We start from the raw sequence: 18,164 nt of genomic DNA, 5'->3' as shown, positions 1-18,164 counted from the left end.
CGGAGCCTGGGGGAACAAGGGAGGAGGAAAAGAGCTCAGCCCTCCCCTCAGTTTCTATTATACCCATCCCCTGCAGCTGCCTCACTGCTCCCCCCCATCCCATGCTTCCAAGAATCCATCCTGCAAGAAATTGCAGCCTGGATTTACCCGGAGCTGGAGTTTGGTTGGAAGCCACTCACCGGAGTGTGATCTCAGGAAATCATTTTATCCCATCCTAAGAGCCCTGGCTTTGCCAAAACAAGGCCAGTGTTTGTCCTGCCACTACAGGGAACTGAGTGGATCCATTTCACAGCTACTGAAAAATTAGTGCTGATTTAAATACCCGAGATTAAAACTGATTTGGTTACAAACTCTGAGTATGCCCATCATATCTCTGCATAAAACCCCCTTCATTGGCCTAATGCATTTTGCATGCTGCAGACAGATTAGGGGAATTTGGAATTTTAACTAGCTGGAAATTAAAATTTAATGAGCTTGCTTGGGAGAAAAATGGGGAAAACAAGATCAGAAAGAATGATCTCCTCTCTTGCTCTCTTTTCTGTGGATTCCCTGCTCGTACATCGGTGTCCCCAGTCCCTGGTGCCGTGGCAGTGACAGGGATTGTCTCTCCTTTGGGGACAGGGTGGTCACCAGGTCACCCATGCCCTAGTGGCTGAATTTGTCACCCCCGAGGGTGGCACCCACATGTATTTCCCTGGCCAATACTGAATCCTGCTCACCTGCTTTTGTCCCATTCCTCCACAATTTGTCACTCCCCTGTCCCTGGCAGGGTCAGGTTGCCCAGCACACTCTGCTTGGAATATGAGAGGGCTTTGGAAAGGGTCTGCTCCCCTTCCTGCAGGGGCCTGCAGTGAGAACTCAAGGGATGAGAAGGAAGTTTCTTCTTGCTGACACCACAGGGCACAGTCAGACCTGGATAAGTTTATCCTGTGGTTTAATACCAGGAAGGATCAATGGAGCAGCTCTGTACAAACACCAAATACACCCAGTTGCTCTTATCCCCACTAGATCCACACTAGGGCAAGACTGAGAATCCACCTTTGAACCTGTAGTTAAAATGAACATATGGGGAGCTCAGGAACAAAAATAAAGCTGCTTTCAGCAAGGAAGTATTTGTCACCTAAATATCATGTAAGTAGGGCAGGTAGAAATGCAAGGGTTCACTCAGCTCAGCTGGGGGCAGGGATGTAGGGTGGCACTTGGCTACATTTGCATTAGCAAAACAGGGGGAAAACAGCAGGACCCCAAGCATTCCTGAGCTGCTCAGGAGAGTTTGAACTGACCTAAACTGAAACTGTCCAGCTTGTGAACAACAGATGTAGCTGATCTGCCCAAAACTTTATCACCTTGAGTGGGAACCATCTCCCCCAGCTTCAGCTGCCTGCAGAGGCTGCTTTCAGAGCTGTCACAGAGAAGTGCTTTGGAGGAGCAACACACATGACCAGTTTTAAAGTTCTGTCTCAGGGTGAGCTGAATTATCCCTTTTATCCCACCATTTATATCTGCATGGCCTGTGCTGGTGCTGAAGGGAAGGCAGATCACCAGCCCAGGTGCAGACACAGCACTGGGGATGGTTTCATGAACACCCAGCCCTGGCTGGTGGTTTGTGGCCTCGGTCACAGTCATCCCAGGACCCACTGAGTTATCACCAGTCTCGTGGTGGCTGTGAGTGCTCAGAAAGCTGCAGCTCAAGATGTGGGATCTAGGCTGGTTCTTGGGAATGTGCTGGTTGGCTTCCCAAAGAAATGCTTTAAAAGGAGGCCCTGCTCCTACATCTTGGTTGAAGCTCAGCCCTGTGAAAAATGTGTGTATCTGTGGCTTTTCAGGGGTTTCCAGGGGAAGGGTTTTAGTTGCTGCTGAAAATGAATTCACAGAGGGACAACTGGGATGCCCCCAACAGCCTGTTAGAGGGGTCCAGACAGTGTCTCTGCCACACACTCCCCCAGTGTCCCCATTCAACTCACACATCAAATCCTGTCTGTTTTCAGCCTGCACTGGGGGTTAATTGCCCTCACACCACTTCCTGGAGCCTGGTTTCCATCACTGCTGTTGCACAGCTTGTCCCAGCCCCTGAGTGATGTCCCAGCAAGTGTCTCACCTTCCCTGCCGAGAGTTTAGCCTGCAGCTCCCGGCATTCCTGCTGCAGAGCTTCAATCTGCTTGTCTTTGGCCAGGAGGGCACTGGCTTGCTCTGTCAGGTCCTTGGCACGCTGGCGGGCAAAGGCTTTCTTACACAGCTCCAGGCTGGAGCCCTTCAGAGCCACTGGAGCAGTGACCTACACAGAGGGCAGTGGGGAGAAAGGTGTGTTGGTGCTCCTTAACCACCACCCCACCACCCCTTGGTGCTCCTTAACCACCACCCCACCACCCCTTGGTGCTCCTTAACCACCACCCCACCACCCCTTGGTGCTCCTTAACCACCACCCCACCACCCCTTGCTGTTCATCAACCACCACCCCGTCACTCCTGGGTGTTCAGTCACCACCACCAATCACCCCAACAGCCTGGCCCCAAAGGACAGACAAGCAGTGGAGGAGGAAGGGCTGGATGGAAAAGTGGGTCAGAGAAGAGGTGGGAAGGAGAAGGTGGCTCAGCAGGTGGGCTCAGTGGGTACAGCCAGAACAGGGGCTGCAGGCAGGGCAACGGTGTGGGGGGAAGAGAGAAAACAAGGATGAGGGCAGAAAAACAGGAGAAGATAACAGAGAAGAGGAGGGGAGGATGGCAGGAAAGATGGGCATGGGATAAAGGACAGAGGTGGTCAAACCAGGAAGAGAAATGGAGCATCTGTGGGTTTCTAGGCAGCAGGAAAGAGCTTCAGCATGGTTGGGTGGAGGACAGAGGGAAATGGAGAGGCAAGAGAGAGCCCAGCAAGGACCAGCACAGGCAGGGAAGGACTGGGAGATGTTCAGCAGAAGAAGCAGGTCAGGTTCACATGCTCCCTGTGAGGGAGGGAAGAGCAGGGGTGGGGGTGACAGGGCTTCAGGGGGAGCAGGCTAGTCAGGGACAGGCTCTGTCTGCCCAGCAGGAGCTGAGGCTGCCTGGCACAGTGTCCCTGGGATTCCCCCATCCCTGGGGTGGGCTCTCCCGCTGGGTATCAGCACCACAGAGCTGGATAAAGGGGCAGCTCACACCCCCTGCTCATCCCAGCCCTCTGGGCAGTGAGGACACCTCCAGTCCCTGACTTTATCCAACCCTTCCTCTCCCTGCCCAGCTATTGTCATCTGCACAAAGCCTCACAATCTGGGGAGGGGGGACTCTCCCCTGCCTGATCAGGATTTGCATCCTCCGTGCAAACTTCTCCTCCCCAGCTCTTCCTGAGCATCTCACCCACGTGCAGAAGCTCCATGGGACCTGTGCACCAGGCACTGAAGGCAACCACTGCCAGATTAACCCCAGCTCCTCAGGGCCCCTCCTCTGCTCCTGCCTCCAGCCTCAGCCATCCGAGCACTTGGACACCTTGGCCAGCACAGGAGCCCAGCAGGTTCTCCCAGGGCTCCCACAGGCCTTACACTGTCACCACCCCAAAGTTTCTCTGGGGAAACAAATAAACCAGTATTTGTATAGGTGCTGTGGGGGCTGCAGAGCTGTTGGGTGTATATCAAATGGTTTCTCTTAACACAGTATCTGACAAGTCCATCTGTTGCCCTGCAAGTACCAAAACCCCGTGACAGACGGGCCGTGCAGTGCCTGGGGACAGAGAGCCAGGAAAGCCCCCTACCTTCCCTCCAACACAGCTTTCACTTCCTCCTTTCTGTCCTAGAGGGCTCGAATTCCCCATCACAATCCCTGCTTTCCTTCCAACAGAAGGAAGGTTTTGCCTTCCTCCACTGCAATCCCCCTTTAGGAACTTGTGCCCAAGATCCCACACCCTACAGGCATCTCCTGCTGCTCCTGCAAGGTGTCAAACACTACAGGCTTCACAACAAGCTGCTGTTAGGTTGGAGAAAGCAAAACCCCTGTGGCTTGTGCAGCCCTGTGAGCGAGGTGTGGATGGGGCCGAGCTGTCTCTCACCCCTTCCTGTTTTGCTTCACCGCACTCCTTTTCTTATTCAAATCCTTCCTGTTTCTTTCTGGTGAAGTCAGATGAATTATTTTCATGACTTCAGAGAAAGCCACTGTTAATTAACCTAAAGTATCACCTTGTGGGGAGAAACCAAGCAGGAGGAAATTCCTCAAACCAGCTCCCTGAGCAGGAGCAGAGCAGCTGGCGATGGCTGGGTTTGGTGATTCTTGCAAAGCGTGTTTGCTGGCGGTTTAAGAAAAAGGGAAAGAAAAGGCCTTTCCAGCTCGATGGAAGTGGCAAACAGAAGGTCCTGGTGGTGAGGTGCTGTCCCAGCTCAGCTCCCCAGCCAGGGCAGGTCCCAGCACCCACCACTTTGAGGTTTGCCTCCTGCAGTTTCCGGGCTCTCTCCTCCAGGCGCTTGGCGATCACCGCCAGCTCCGCGTTCTTCCTCTTCAGGTGCTTCACCTTCTCCTCCGTCTGGGGGAAGCAGCTCCTGCGCTGCAGAACAGAAAAAGAAGCTGGAGGTGAAGCCCCTGATCAAGAGCCAATGCCCCTGGTCCTGCTCGACCTGTTCTAGAACTACCCAAACCATCAAACACCAACCTCTGCTGTTGTTGCCTCTCCAGTCACTGAAATTGTGGTTTTCCTGCTATTTTTGTTAATGTGACCTCTTGCTCCCTATGAGATCCCCAGACCATCCCACGTGGTCGCCCTCCATCCACAGCCTGCTCGTTGCAGGCTCTGCCAGGACTCAGCATGTCTCCAGCATCAATGTATCCCGGCCGCCCACCCTTTGGGGCTTTCTCCTCCAAAGTCTTCCCAGTTTATTTCCCCGGGTTTACAGGACTCAGCACATCCCTGTGGATTTGTACTGCACCACCAGGACAAGCTTATCCGTGTCTTTTCTCTCCTGACACCGAAGCACGAGCTTCGGAGGAAGCGACAAAGGACTTTTTTGATATTTGCAAAGCAAATTTCCTTTTTCTCCCTATTGATTCTGTTCGCTCTTAATCCCCTTTTATTTGTTATCTGTCCGTTCCAATGAGCCGCCTCTCGCCGACGGCTCCTTCTCCCAAGGTCGGGCCCAGATGTGTTGTGCTGTCTTTTCACATCAGCAGAAATGTCAGGTCAGCTGAGGCTCACGATTATTTCCCTCCCTACCCCTGTGAGACCCCACCAAGGGCGGCTCAGCTGTAAGGCTGAGGCTGGTTTTTGAGAGTCCAATTTGATGAGAGCTCACATGCTCGTGCTTCGCTAAAACCCAGAGGACTGATAAGGGGTAACCCCGGGGTGCAGGCCACGTGGAATTTATGCTTTTAGTGTAAGAAATTTATCTACAATATGCATTTTGAGTGTGGTGATAGAAATCTGAAATGCTGAGCAATCAAATTTGCAGGGGCCCGGGGTGGCTGCATCCCCACGCTGCGGGGCTGGGCAAGGGGTGATGCTCTCCAGGGAGGATTCGGGAGGGGAATATCCCCTCTTTGTGCTTCCTGATGGGCCTGGAGAGCCAAGGATGGGGGGGGAACAGGGCAGAAGGCTGCTGTGGCAGCCTGGCTTGGTGTTGGGTGCCGGGGTGCAGCTGGGGAGGATTGGGGTGCTGAGCTCCCACAGGAGCAGGGGGCAGTGCTGCACTGTCACGCCGAGACCAGGCCGAGTGAATCAGTGTTTCTGCTTTTCACAGAATCAAATATAGTTAAAGAGGAAACAAGGGCAACTTCCCCTCCCCTGCCTGGCTCTGCTCTGCAGCTCGAGGAAGGGGTCCAGCTCAAGCTGATGGGTGCAGTGTGATGGCACCCAGAGCACCCAGACCCCCTATCCCCTCTGGCCCTGCCCAGATGACCCCGTGTGCGGCATCTCTTGGAATTGGCAGCAGACAGCACCTCGCCCTGGCCAGGACTCCCTCCCTGTGGAGCATCCCGTGCCAGCACCCAGCCAGGGTGCAGGATGTGCCCTCTGCTCACCAGCAGGCTGTTCTCCTCGGCCAGGCTGGAGCAGCGGTGCCGCAGGTCCTCCAGGGCACTCAGGAGCTTCGTGTTCTGGCTCACGAGGAAGCCGTAGTCAGCCCCGCTCTGCAAAACAGCACAGGAGGGGCACAGCAGGGCTTCACCTGCCCAGGAAGGGGTCCTGCAGGTCCTCAGGGCTTCACCTGCCCAGGAAGGGGTCCTGCAGCACCTCACAGCTTCACCTGCCCAAGGCACAGACCACAGGTCCTGCAGGTCTGCAGGGCTTCACCTGCCTGAGGCACAGACTACAGGTCCTGTTGAACCTTAGAGCTTCACCTGCCAAGGGCAGGGGCAGAGGGGTCCCAGCCTCATGCCCAGCCCAGCCCAGCTGCATGGGGGGCTGGCAGGGTCGGGGTGCAGGCAGCAAAGGGGCACGGTGGGATTTGGGGGCTGATTTCAGGAGATGAGGGGCTACATGTCCTCTGGAGGACAACTGGCCTTTGGGGCCAGGCTTCATCCCCTGTGGGTGACATTTGCCATCTCCATGCATTCAACTTCCACGCAGGGAAAAGGCCCAGACCCTCCTGGAATCCTCAGCCGTGGCACCATCCAAACTGGCTCAGTGAAACCCTGGCAGGAGCCGGGGGCAGAGCACAGCCCCTGACACTCCAACACGTGGCTGCTCCCCACGGCTCAGGGACCCCGTGGCCTCCAGTACCACGTGGGTTTTGGAGGTGACCAGACCTCCTCACCCACTTTCCCATCCCAGCTCTCCTGCTGGAGCCCACCCAGGAGCCAGCCCCAGCTCTGCCCTCTCCATGTCAGCTCCGGAAGAAGGCGACACGACGGATTTTTTTTTTGCAAAACACCAACTTCGTTTTGTCACATCAAAAGCAGCAGCAGCAGCAGCTCTGCTGGGAGCTGTATATATAGTTCTGTGGTTACTGCTTCCTGCCCAGAGCAGCTCAGCAGAGGCTCCCAGGCAGGATTTCTGTGCGTTAGCAAAGCTCAGAGCAGAGCTGTTGCCTCACAGCTGCCATATGGCAGCAGCACCCCGTGTGTGTCTCGGCAAGATCCAGCCAGATGTTTTCCCAGCAGCCAGGCAGGTCTTGCAGGATGTGCTCCCAGTGCCCAACAAGACTCTGCTGAAGGGCCATGACCTCCCCAGTGCACAGAGGCTGTGAGGGAAACATCCCAAAAAAATGTCGCCCAAGCTTTCTGGGGAGCAAGAAATCAGACAGGGACCCAGCTCTAGGAAGTCTGAGGCTGGGTAAAACTCATGATGCTCTTGGAAAATACTGTATTTTGGTTTCTCAATCATGTCCATTGGATAAACATAGCAGGAGACCAGTTCCACAAAGTCCACCCCCAATCCCTCGGCCTGTGGCCCTCCCAACCTCCCACACCCACATGGAAATGCCTTGGCAAAGCAGGGAGGGAAAAGACAACTGAAGGAGGCTGAAAACAAAACCAAACCCTCAGAAGATGACACCCAGCCCTCCCCATCAGCCTCAGGTGGTGCCCCAGGTCCCACCAACCCCCTGAGACACCAGGATGTGACGTGCCATGAGCAGAGTGGTTTGTAGGTAGAGGCTGTTGGCACAGTGGTTTGTAGGTGCCCACGCTGCAGAAATCCCAGTGTTTGAGAAAGCTGGAGTGAAATGTCCCATGGAGAGAGACTGTACTCCTCTACACATGTGGGATTTTTCTCCCCTGGGCACAGAGATGCCATTACTGCCACCATTCCCGGGGACATCACACCTCCAACAACTCGGGGCTGTTCTCAGGGGTGGTCAGGGTAGGCCCAGGAACCAAGGAGCTTCCCAAACCTCAGCATCCTGGGAATGCCAAGAAGCTCCCCTGGGAGCCCTGTGCACAGCTCTGCCCAGCACCGGATCCTGCAGCATCAATCCCATCCCTGCAGCTTTACAGGGACAGTGAGGTGTCCCAGGGAGCAATTCCCCCATCACCAGCTCCAGGAACAGCAGAAGTCCTTCTTCAGGCTGGGAATCCATGCAGGGGACACTGCTGGTGCTAAAGGGGGGACAGAGCAGGGTGGGAGCACGGGGAGGGGGGTCCCACCAGCATCTCCCGTGCCGTGCCTGGCAGCGCCTCGGGCTCGTTCCCTGCTGCCATCCCAGAGCCAAGCAGGCAGCCCCTGGGAAGAAGTCAAAGGGCATTATTTCCACCTCCTTGCCCCTGCCAAGAGGCCTCAAAATTCACATCTGTGGTTGCTTGCACTGAGCCAGGGTGAGCACACTGAGCCAGCAGCCTCTGTGCCTGGGATGGGAGGTGGAGAGCTTTCCTGGAGGAGCTGATGTGCTCCTGCCTCTCCCCACCAGGCAACCAGGACCTCTGACATCAGCAGCACAGAGCTTCTGCAGAGGACAGTCAGCATTTCCAGCATGGCAGGGGAGTCTTTTGGGGACCTACATCCAAATTTCTGCATTTAAACCCCCATTTCTGTAGCCATAAAACACCTTCACCTGGGCAGGACCCAAAGGCTCACAAGTACTCACCCCCACCCTGCCAGGCTGTCCCCAGGTCAGCCCAGGTTTCGTGTCATGGCTCCAGAGCCCATGACATGGCAAAGGCTGGGATGTGCTTTCCCATTCCCCAGGCAGCAGGGCAGTGTGGCTGTGTGCCCCAGGCTGGGGCCAGGCACTCAGCCAAGCCTCCCCCTGCCAGCACGTCCCTCTGTGGCCACAGATCCTTGGGGCTCTGCCCAGAGAGGCACGAGGGGCATCTGCAGCGAGAAGACATGGAGGCAGGAGCTCCTTTCTGTGCCAGGATGTCTGTCCCACACGGGGACCTCAGCGCCCGGGAAAGCTCTGCCAAACCTCCCCCTGGGCTCTGAGCCGGTGTTGTTGTGTCAGCTGAGCCCTCCTCCCAGAGCCTGCAACCGAGGGGCTGTCTAGACGTCATCCCACGCTCATTAAACATTCATTTCCCATAATGAAATGGCTTTTAATTTCCGAACTGCTCCGCTGTTCCTCAAGGATCCCGCTCCGCACGGCGCAGCCGCGCTCGGGGCTCCCGCGGCGCCTTTCCTGGGGAGCTGGAGGAGATGGTTAGGGAGGAGAGGCAAGAGGCTCCCCCCAGAGTGACTCAGCCCGATGAAGTGTCCAAAGTGTCAGCAGGAGCCGAAATCCAAGCACATCCCTCGGCCAGGGAGGTTTCAGTGAGCAGAGGCCGAGCTGACACCACAGGGAGGGTCTCCAGGCAGCCACATCCCCCAGGTCAGGAATATTCTCAGCCACTAAAAAAATGAACCTGAGTGACGTGTTCTTTGGCCACGGGGAAAGTTTCTGCAGGAGCAGAGCAGCAGGGATGCTGAGGGAGGAGAGCAGCAGGCACATGGCTTTGAAGCCTCCGTTACACGGGAATTGGCAACATCTGTCGCCTCTTTTGGCAGGTAGAGCCCAAAATACAGTTTTTCCAGGATGCGTGAGAACAGCAAACAAAGAGAAGCCCTCAGCATGTCAGCTGCGAGAGAACTGCTGCTTTTTCACCTGAAAGCTTCAAAAAGCAACGCAGAGCTGCAGCAGCTTTTGCAGGGAGAGGTGCCCAGCCAGGCTGCTAAATGGGTCACGCAGGCAAAATCCCTCTGGAGCAGCCAGAATCCAGCACAGTCCTGAAAGTCCTGCGGAAAACTTGCAGGAGGCCGTTGGGGGACAGTAAATCACACGTGGTGAGGACGACAGGAGCTGCCTGAACCCGGCTCTGCAATGCGGCTTGGGCACAGCCTGGCACAGCCCAGCCCCAGGGGCTTCCCCCTGCCAGCCCTGGGGAACTGCCAAAGCCTAAAGCCAGCCTTGCTTTAAAATCCCTGTGGAGAGCCAGACAGGGAGGGTGGCCCTGTGAGAGGGAGGTCTCAGGTGGCCTTTGGAAACAGGCGGGCTCGTGGCTGAATTTTAAACCATGCCCAGTTTGAAGGTGTGTAAACCACACACAGTTTGAAGGGGAATAAACCACACGCAATTTGAAGAGGAATAAACCACATACAACTTGAAGAGGAATAAACCACACATAATTTCAGGATGTCCCTGCAGTGACTTCCCCATCTGCAACCCAGCCGGGTCCAGCTGCTGGGTTTGCTCTGCAAAAGCCATCTCTGAACACCAACCCCCACTCTGCAGACACCTTCCCAGGTGAAGTTATCCCGGCTCTCCTGCTATCCTGGCTATATTAAATCCACCACCTCTCCTTCATTTGAAATCATTGTCACCAAGCCTCCGCCCGTGTCAAAGCCCTTTAGCAGCTCGTTCCACCTGACTCTGGTAATTAGCTCCCTTAACTTCTCAATCCTCCCCGCTTGGAAATGAAAGGCTGTCATTGCCAATCCATTTGCTCCTCTTCCAGCCCGTTTCAAGGGAACCGGCCACCTCACAGAACAAAGTTATTTTCCATAGGCTGCTCCTCTGCAGTGCCCTCACTGCCTGGCAAAAGCAAGACAAAAATAGCATCACCTCCTGTTGGGTCAGTGAGCAGAGCCAACCCCGCCGCCGGCACAGCGAGGGGCAGGACCATCCCTGCTGAGGGAAAAGGGACAGTGCTGGCAGAGGTACGGGAGAAGGAAGAGCCATCCCTGGGATGAGGCCGTGGTTATCCTGCCGCTCCCCTGCCTTGCAGCCCGTGTCCCACTGCGCTCGTTCTCCTCCCTCCCTGAACTTTGCGCCAGTTCCCGGTTTCAGACACAAACATCTCCCTTCTGCCGCTGGCTTCAGGGCACTTCCCCACAGCCCCGCGGGTTGCCAGCTCCCCTTTCCATCAGTCAGCACTTTTTCCTGCTGCCCATCCCTCTCCCAGCCTACTACTTGCCCTTATTTCCGTGATTTCCTCATTTATCTGATTTTTATCACCCCGTGTCACAAATTCACGGAAGAAAAAATCCATCCAAGGCTATTAACTTCAAAAATCCTGCCTCCGGCGTGGGGAGTGCTGGAGCCATGAATTGGAAGATATTGAGGGGAATATTCAGGGGAACAGTCACTGTATATTTGCTGTTCTTTACATTCCCCCAGGCTTCCTCTCCTGCACACCCTCTGACCACTGCCAGCTCTTCATATGCTCCTCACGGGGCCTTTAAAATGAGATGCAGCTAAAATTGGGTCTCACAAATTCAGGTCCTCTCTCTCTTTAAACCCTCCGTGGAAGCACCATTATCAATCCCAGGAAAACAAACCCAGCTATTCCAGGAGAAGGAAAATCTGCTCAGTGCCCTGATGGCCCTGGCTCGCTGTCCTTTGATGAGCTCAGCTTCTCCAGCCTCCCCAACCAGGGAGAAATTAATGTTCCTGCAAAACTGAGGCAGGGAGGAATGGGAGTGGAAAATAAGCTCTCCAGGCAGAGGATCAGCTCTCCAAAATCCAAGGCTGCAGCCGGGCCCAGGATGCAATGCAGCACAATTCCTCACCTTTACCAGCAAATCCAAGAGACAGGAGGATTTGCAAGGAGATGAGAGAAAATGACACTGAAATTCCTCCCAGCTGCTGGGAAGGTGGCTCTGAACCGCTCCTGAGGTGCTGCACACGTGATTCTTCATCCCTCACAGCCAGAGAGAAATCAGGGCAGGCAGTTGTGAGGAATGGAGGGCTTGGAGAAACCCAGGGATGGAGCCAGTGGGAAAAGGTGCTGCTCAGGGTGCAGGTGCCCATCTGGCTGAACACTCCTGGTCTCCTCAGTGCTCAGTTTGCTCCTGGCCCTGCTCTCCTGTGTGCTACAGAGACCTGGGACTGCTCCCAGCTGGACACTGCCTGCCTGGAGCAGAGGCCTGACAAGGTGTGTATGGCCCCAGCCAGGCTTTGCCCAGCTGTGACCCAACTCTCTCCGTGTCAAACACAAATTGTTTTGCAATCCCAGGATGTGTGAGGCCACAAACTGCAGCTGATCCATCAGATAACCTGCAGCAGGGGGTTGTGCAACACTCCTCAAGTACAGCATCACCCTCCTGCCCTTGGGTCACTGTGTGACCTCTGGGCACCCCCGTGTCCCCTGCAGGGCCTCTCCCACCTTCACATCTTGTGAGAAAGGTTTTGCAGGGCAAAAAGCAGGTACAAAGCCTGTTCTACCAACCACCCTTTTAACATCAGGGTGCAAGTGTCTCTTGTCTCTTATCAGCTTCCAGAAAGATTAGGCCAAGCTCTAGTAAAGCAGAACTGTGCTCCATCTCCACCACACTCAGGGGACAGTAATGGTGTTGGTGTTCCACTGCCCAGCCTGGGAATGTGTGAAAGCCAGGCTGTGCCCCATAAAACCTGCCTTGGTTGTAAAACTGAGAAGCCAAGACAACTAAGCTGCCTTTTTTTTTCCCCCTAACTGCAGAATATTCTGGGTGCTGCTGAGCAAATCATTGAATCTGCAGAGCAGCAGCTCATGCATTGGTATTTCCACTAAGAAAAAAAAAACAACAAAAAAAGCAAAATGTAGAAGATGTGGGAAGAAAATGTGTGAACAACTTCAGTGCAAACACAGAAAGACTTTGCAACCTCTGCTGCTTGTGTACTCATGCACATTGCCAATCATTTGAGCTAAAACATGGGCATTGGCATCCTATAAATATTTTGGGGTTTTTTTTTGTTGCTTAGCTCTGAGCAAAGGTCAGTCTGCAGCTCCCAGCACTGCAGGCTCAGGCCCAGACCACCCCAAGGTCTTTATGGAGCATCTGGACTTGTTTTGGATGCCACGTGTCAGATAATTCTATTTTGTGAGCATGCAAAAAAAAAACAACAACCCAAACCCCCCAAAAACTCTGGGGAAGAATGATAAAATTGAGTGCTTTCCAGGTTTGGTATTTGATGGCTGGAGTGGGGGTGATTGTTCTCTGATATCTCATCTTTCTTGTAACAGAAACTCTAATCCAAAGAAACACTCCCAAGGAAGGTGTGAGACTTCTGGCTTCACCCTGGGAAGCCACGGAGCTGCAGCTCAGCAAATCCCCTGCCCATACAGAAGTGCCTCAGCCCTTTAACAGGATCACAGCTTGGAAAGTCACTCCCCACCAGCAGCAATATCCATGGTCTCCTTTCTTTGAGTGGAAAGACCAGATTCCCCACCACCTTCAGCTCTGGAGAGGCAAATGGGCTCTTCCACCTTGGAGGGTACAGCAGGGAGCTGGAGGGGCAGATTTGGTGTGCACAGCAATTTTTTTCCCCCAGAAATCTGCTCTGCAGTTCTCCCCCACCTCTTCCTGTTTTCCAAATCACTTGAAGTTTCCCAGGGGCCCAAGAGCACCTTTTCTTTTGGGTCACATTGGCTTAAAACCTGCCCTAGTTCCCAGGCTTTGGCATGATTAGATATTAGGAAGGAATTGTTCCCTGTGAGGGTGGGGAGGCCCTGGCACAAAGAAGCTGTGGCTGCTCCATCCCTGGAAGTGTCCAAGGCCAGGTTGGACGGGGCTTGGAGCAACCTGGGCTGGTGGAAGGTGTCCCTGTCCATGGCAGGGGGTGGAACAAGATGGGCTTTAAGGTCCCTTCCAACCCAAACCATTCCAGGAGTCTGTGTCAGAATCAGTTCCTTGCCCCTCTTGGTAAAGCAAGAACTCACTTGGGATATTTGTAGGATTTTGTGCTGGACTGAGAAGCCCCAAATCTCCAACAACTTTAACAAGAGATAAAGGGGAAAATCATCCCCTGGCACCCCCTCACAGAGCCAGAGGTGCTGCTCAGTGATCCATAAGGAAACGTGAATGGCAGGAGCAGCAGCAGACATACCAACTGATGCTCCAAAGGGTGTTTTCCCAGAACTCTGAGCAGATGGCTGGGATGCAGAAGGCCTGCACTCACAGCAGGAGGAGGGCAACAAGGCTGCAGCACTGCACGTGCCATTTCACTTCACGTTATTCCAGCAGGAAGGAATGTTACAGCCAGAAGACACCAGGGAGCCAAGACATTGGTGGGTCCCCTCAAAATATCCAGAGGGTGAAATGAGAAGGATTCTGGGGTGAAGGATCACAGTGTGGTGATGAACAACACCAGCATGGTGGGACAGCCCTGTCCCAAATCCAGCAGCCCAGAGGAGCCAAGGACACGGTGAGGAGGGAAAGGCTGATGTCTCTGATCCTCCACATCCCTGGCCAAGCCATTTGGACGTGTCTTTGCACAGAGAGCATGAGCTTAATTAGTAAAAGAGCCAAAATGAGCGTTACCTTCCCCTTCACAGCCTCACTTTGCCTTGTTTTCCATCCATTCCTGGCTCTTCCTGGCAGGCAGACACCTGAGGGTGGCTGTGCATCCACAGTCCTGCAGCAAACAGCACTAAGGCATTTGCATGAGGCTGAGCACTGCCAAGCCAAGAAAAATTAATTTACTCAGGTTTTTAGCAAGATAGAACACAATCTTCTAATTGGGATTGCAGGAAATGGTCTGTACAGCAAGAACTGGCTCTGTTGCCTGAGATCTTCTTGTCCCACTGGCATCTTTTATTCTGCTGACCTACCCTTCCTGGCCAAGGGTGCAGCTCTACACACCCTCAGACATTAAATTAACAGTTTTCCAGCTTTGCCAGTGGAAAATTTGAAGCTCTTGAAAGGCCACAAATTCCTGCAAAAGACGCTGAGCTTATCATTAAATGCAGCTTGGCCTGAGTGCTTGACATGGAGGATCTTTACCAGCATTTTATAATTCTCCCCGTGTCTGTGCTTTGTGTCATTAAGCCCCACTGGGACCAACAGGTTTTTTTGTGGATATTTAAATTCCTACCCACTGGAGGGCTCCTTGGTTTAAGCATTTTCAGTTGGATTTATAGAATATTTGCAGCTCCACATGACCTCAAGGGAAGCTGAGGCTTGGCTTTTAAGAAATGCAAATCCAAAGCAACCTCTGGAGATTGAGAAGGAGCCACAAGAACCAACTCAGAGCACCCTCAGTGTGCCCCTTGCTCGTGTGGTTCCTGGGATGGGAACAGGGATGTGGTCAGCAGCTGAGCTCATCCCTTCCATGAGTGGGGCTGGAAGGGCTGTGGAGATGAGTAATCCTGGAAGGGAAGATGCAGGGAATATGCAGAAAGTGAATGACCTTGCTGCTCTCCCCTCCTCCAATGTGCCAGGAGGGAATGCAACATTCCTTCAGCGACCCACTCCCAGACCACCCTGAGTTTTCCAGGGCCAGGGCAAATCCCACTGGAGTAGCATCCCATAGGAGATGCAGGCAGCTGAGCTCTTGTGGGAAGTGCTCTAAAATCCATCTGACAGCATTCTGGGAACTTTCCAATTTCCAGCCAGACTGTATCTGTGCCACTGTAACCCTGTTCTTCCTACACACACAATGTTTTTCTCCTTCTCTGTTATTCATTATTTGGATTGGGATCCTACCCCTGCAGTGTCTGGAGATTCTCAGCAGGAAAGTAATTTCTTATCTTCTGTGTCCACACAGAAATTTTGGAGAGCAGGACCAGAGCGACAGGACAAGGATACACTTGTGACAGTCCCCAGAAGGCTTCCAGTGGTGCCATGGTGGGAGCTGGGAAACCCTGCCCTGCCTTAGAGGATGCAGGGGCATGTGGAAAATGGATGAGAAGATGTAGGCACAAGCCTCAGCAAGAAAAACTCCCAGCAGACCTGTGCAGAACATTCCTCTCCATGGGAATGCTGCAACCTTGGGACGGGGTAAGAGAGGTGGTGCAATCCCAGCCCTTGGAGATACTCAACACTTGCCTGGTCAGGATATGATCAACCTCTTCCAGCTCTGGAGCCTGCTGGGAGCAGGGGCTGGATGGGAGGCTCCAGGAGTGTCCCCAACCCACCTCTCTAATTCCAGAGTTCCCTTTCCAGCTCCCAAAGGGAAGAAGGGCAAGAGCTCTCCACCCTCTGCACTCAGGAGGGACCCAGGCAAGAAAGCCAAGATTAACTTGACCTCCAGACAGCCTTAATGTCTATCCATGGTCTGTCCCTGAGGGAATGGCAGAGCAGCAGTGGTGGAGGCCGGGACACACGGCAGGAGCTCCATCATAAAATCAGCATCTTTAATGAGCTCTGTCAGCCATGAGCCCTCAGGAGGCTCTTCCCCACACCAGGAGATTTCTCCCTGGAGGCAGCTGTCCTGTTCACAGAGTGCAGCTCTGACATCCCAAGGACAAATGTGCTAAAGGAAGCCCAGCTCCAGCAGCAGGACACACAGTGCATGTCTCAGCCTGGCCAGGGGGAGCTGTGCTTTGGAGGGGAGCTGTGTGAGCCCCCCCCTCTCCCAGCTGTGTGAGCCCCTCGTTCCCTAGGAAGTGGATTTGAGGATGTGGCTCCACAGCCCAGCAGCACCAGCCCTTGCTCTGCTATGGCTGGAAGCCTTTCCCATCCCTAAAGCCACTGGGCTCCAGGAAGAACTGCTGGATTGATTTATTTTTTTCCAGGAAAAGACAAGGTAACCTTTCTGGGGATCAACATCAGTGTTAAGGATGGTACTGCCACGGTACCACCAGCACCACCACGGTGCCACTGCGGCACTGCCACGACACAGCAGAGTGACACCAGGTCCAGCAGCACCACCCCAGCCCCACCAGTTCCACCATGGACTATGATGGCACTACCACCGTGCTGCCACAACCCCATGGGAGTGGGAAGGGAAATTGGAGTCACCCACCCAGCCAGGAGCCTCCAGGATCATGGGAAACACTCAAAGCAGCCCAAGGACCAAGGCAAACCGGATGGCAGGTGCTCAGCAGTCACCACCATAGACACCAAGCAGGGTCCTCACCCCCTCCTCCACCACCCCCAGATGCACAGCTGGATCATGAGGGACCCACTGCAGGGATCATCTAGAGCTGGTGCACAGCCCCCTCCCCAAAAGTGCTGTTCAGCTGCTGGAGCACCCACAAACACCCCTCTGAACCAGCCACCTGCCCCTCTGCCACTCCCAGCCTTCCCACCCAGGCTCCCACCAGGACACAGCACCTATTCTGGCTCTCCTGGAGGAGTGTCCCAGGCTGGGTTGGACAGGGCTTGGAGCAACCTGGTCTATTGAAAGTTGTCCCTGAAGCAGATGATCTTGAAGGTCCCTTCCAACCCAAACCATTCTGGATTCCCTGAAGACAGTAAGTCTGGCACAACCAATTTGACTCCTGGGATACAAAAGAGGGGAGGGAGCAGAAATCCTTCCCATTCTGCAGCCCCGTTTTTCAGCTGGGGTGCTCCTGGCACAGCCAGGGCTGGGGTCAGAGGCAGCCCAAGGGTGCCTGGTTCAATGTGGCCTTTCCCTAAGCACCACAATAAACAGCCCTTCAAAACAGACCCATAGGAAACTGTGCTGGACTGCAATCCTGTTGTCCCTTGATGTGTTTCCAGCGGTGCCCTTTCTCCCGCAGGCAGCTCCAGCTGGGCTCAGCTGCACAGCACAGCCTGCTCAAAACCCTCCTGCTAAACCCCAGCCAGCTCTGCTCAGCCCTTCTCCCTCCTGAAGGCCAAAAGCTGATTTCTCTCCTGTTTAAGAGCACCCCCAGATCCCAGGGGACCCCAGGAAGATGGCTGCTGTTCCCCACGGGAAAGAAGGGCAAGCTGTCCTGAGCAGGGTGAGCTGGTGAACTTTCGTGACCTGGATGGAGGAGGCGAGACCCTGAGGAGCTGTTTGGGCTGTCTTTAGGGAGATGCTGCAAGGGGCTGACCCTGCACTGCCCCGAGGTGCCCAGGGCTGCCTTCAGGGACAGGTTCCCCCTGCAGTGCAGGTGCCCCAAGCCCTCCGAGGCTCCCCGGAGTGGAGAGGGGATATTTTGGAAGGGGGTGACAGTGAGTAAATCATGTCCCTGCCACGACCTGCAGAGCCCTTGATGCTCCCGGAGCGAGGAGATGCCGCAGGGACGGCTCAGCCTGGGCTGGTGCAGCAGCTGTGTCTGCTCCGGGTGGGCTCAGCGAGACCCCGCACCAGCTCCAGCGCCTTCCAGGCAGCTGGAAATCCCCGTGGAAGGGCAGCGGAGGCAGCAGCTCTTTCTCTGCTGGGGTTCGTGGCAGCGGCTGTGGCAGCTCCCAGCCCACGGGGAAGGTTTTGGGGGTGGCTCAGCCGCAGCCCAGCGCACCCATTGCCGGTGCCCGTCTCGTACCGAGGCATCGTCCCCGCGGTGCCTCGACGCCTCTCGCCCCAAAATGAGCCCACGCACCGCCACCCCCGCCTTACCTGGGGGGGTCTGTCCGTCCGCTCCATCGCTCGCAGCGGCCTGACGAGCTCCGGTGCGGAGTGAACCCGCTGCGGGTCCGGCGGGGGAACGCGGGGGGTCCCGGGGGACTCCTCCTGGGGC

General features: G+C 54.8%; 1 protein-coding gene across 8 annotated transcripts in view; it reads right to left on the bottom strand.

Annotated features, from left to right (window-relative positions):
• TSPOAP1 (TSPO associated protein 1) overlaps positions 1 to 18,145 on the bottom strand; it is a 62,360-nt gene extending 44,215 nt beyond the window's left edge. For 7 of the 8 annotated variants that reach the window (XM_018076625.2, XM_018076626.2, XM_018076627.2 and 4 more), the window contains exons 1-4: positions 18,044 to 18,145; positions 5,967 to 6,074; positions 4,372 to 4,500; positions 2,099 to 2,275 (exon numbers count right to left, since the gene is read on the bottom strand). In XM_018076625.2, coding sequence (XP_017932114.2) covers positions 2,099 to 2,275; positions 4,372 to 4,500; positions 5,967 to 6,074; positions 18,044 to 18,070 — 441 coding nt within the window. In that variant the 5' untranslated portion in view covers positions 18,071 to 18,145. The remainder of the gene's footprint in view (positions 1 to 2,098; positions 2,276 to 4,371; positions 4,501 to 5,966; positions 6,075 to 18,043) is intronic. The other variant, XM_029961342.1, reaches the window with a different exon arrangement.
• Positions 18,146 to 18,164: the final 19 nt, after the last annotated feature.

This window comes from Manacus vitellinus, unplaced genomic scaffold (genome assembly GCF_001715985.3).
Source record: "Manacus vitellinus isolate BGI_N305 unplaced genomic scaffold, ASM171598v3 scaffold_32_pilon, whole genome shotgun sequence".
NCBI classification, from domain to species: domain Eukaryota; kingdom Metazoa; phylum Chordata; class Aves; order Passeriformes; family Pipridae; genus Manacus; species Manacus vitellinus.
Note: the sequence above shows the minus strand (reverse complement) of the source record. Positions and strands in the feature narration are given on the sequence as shown.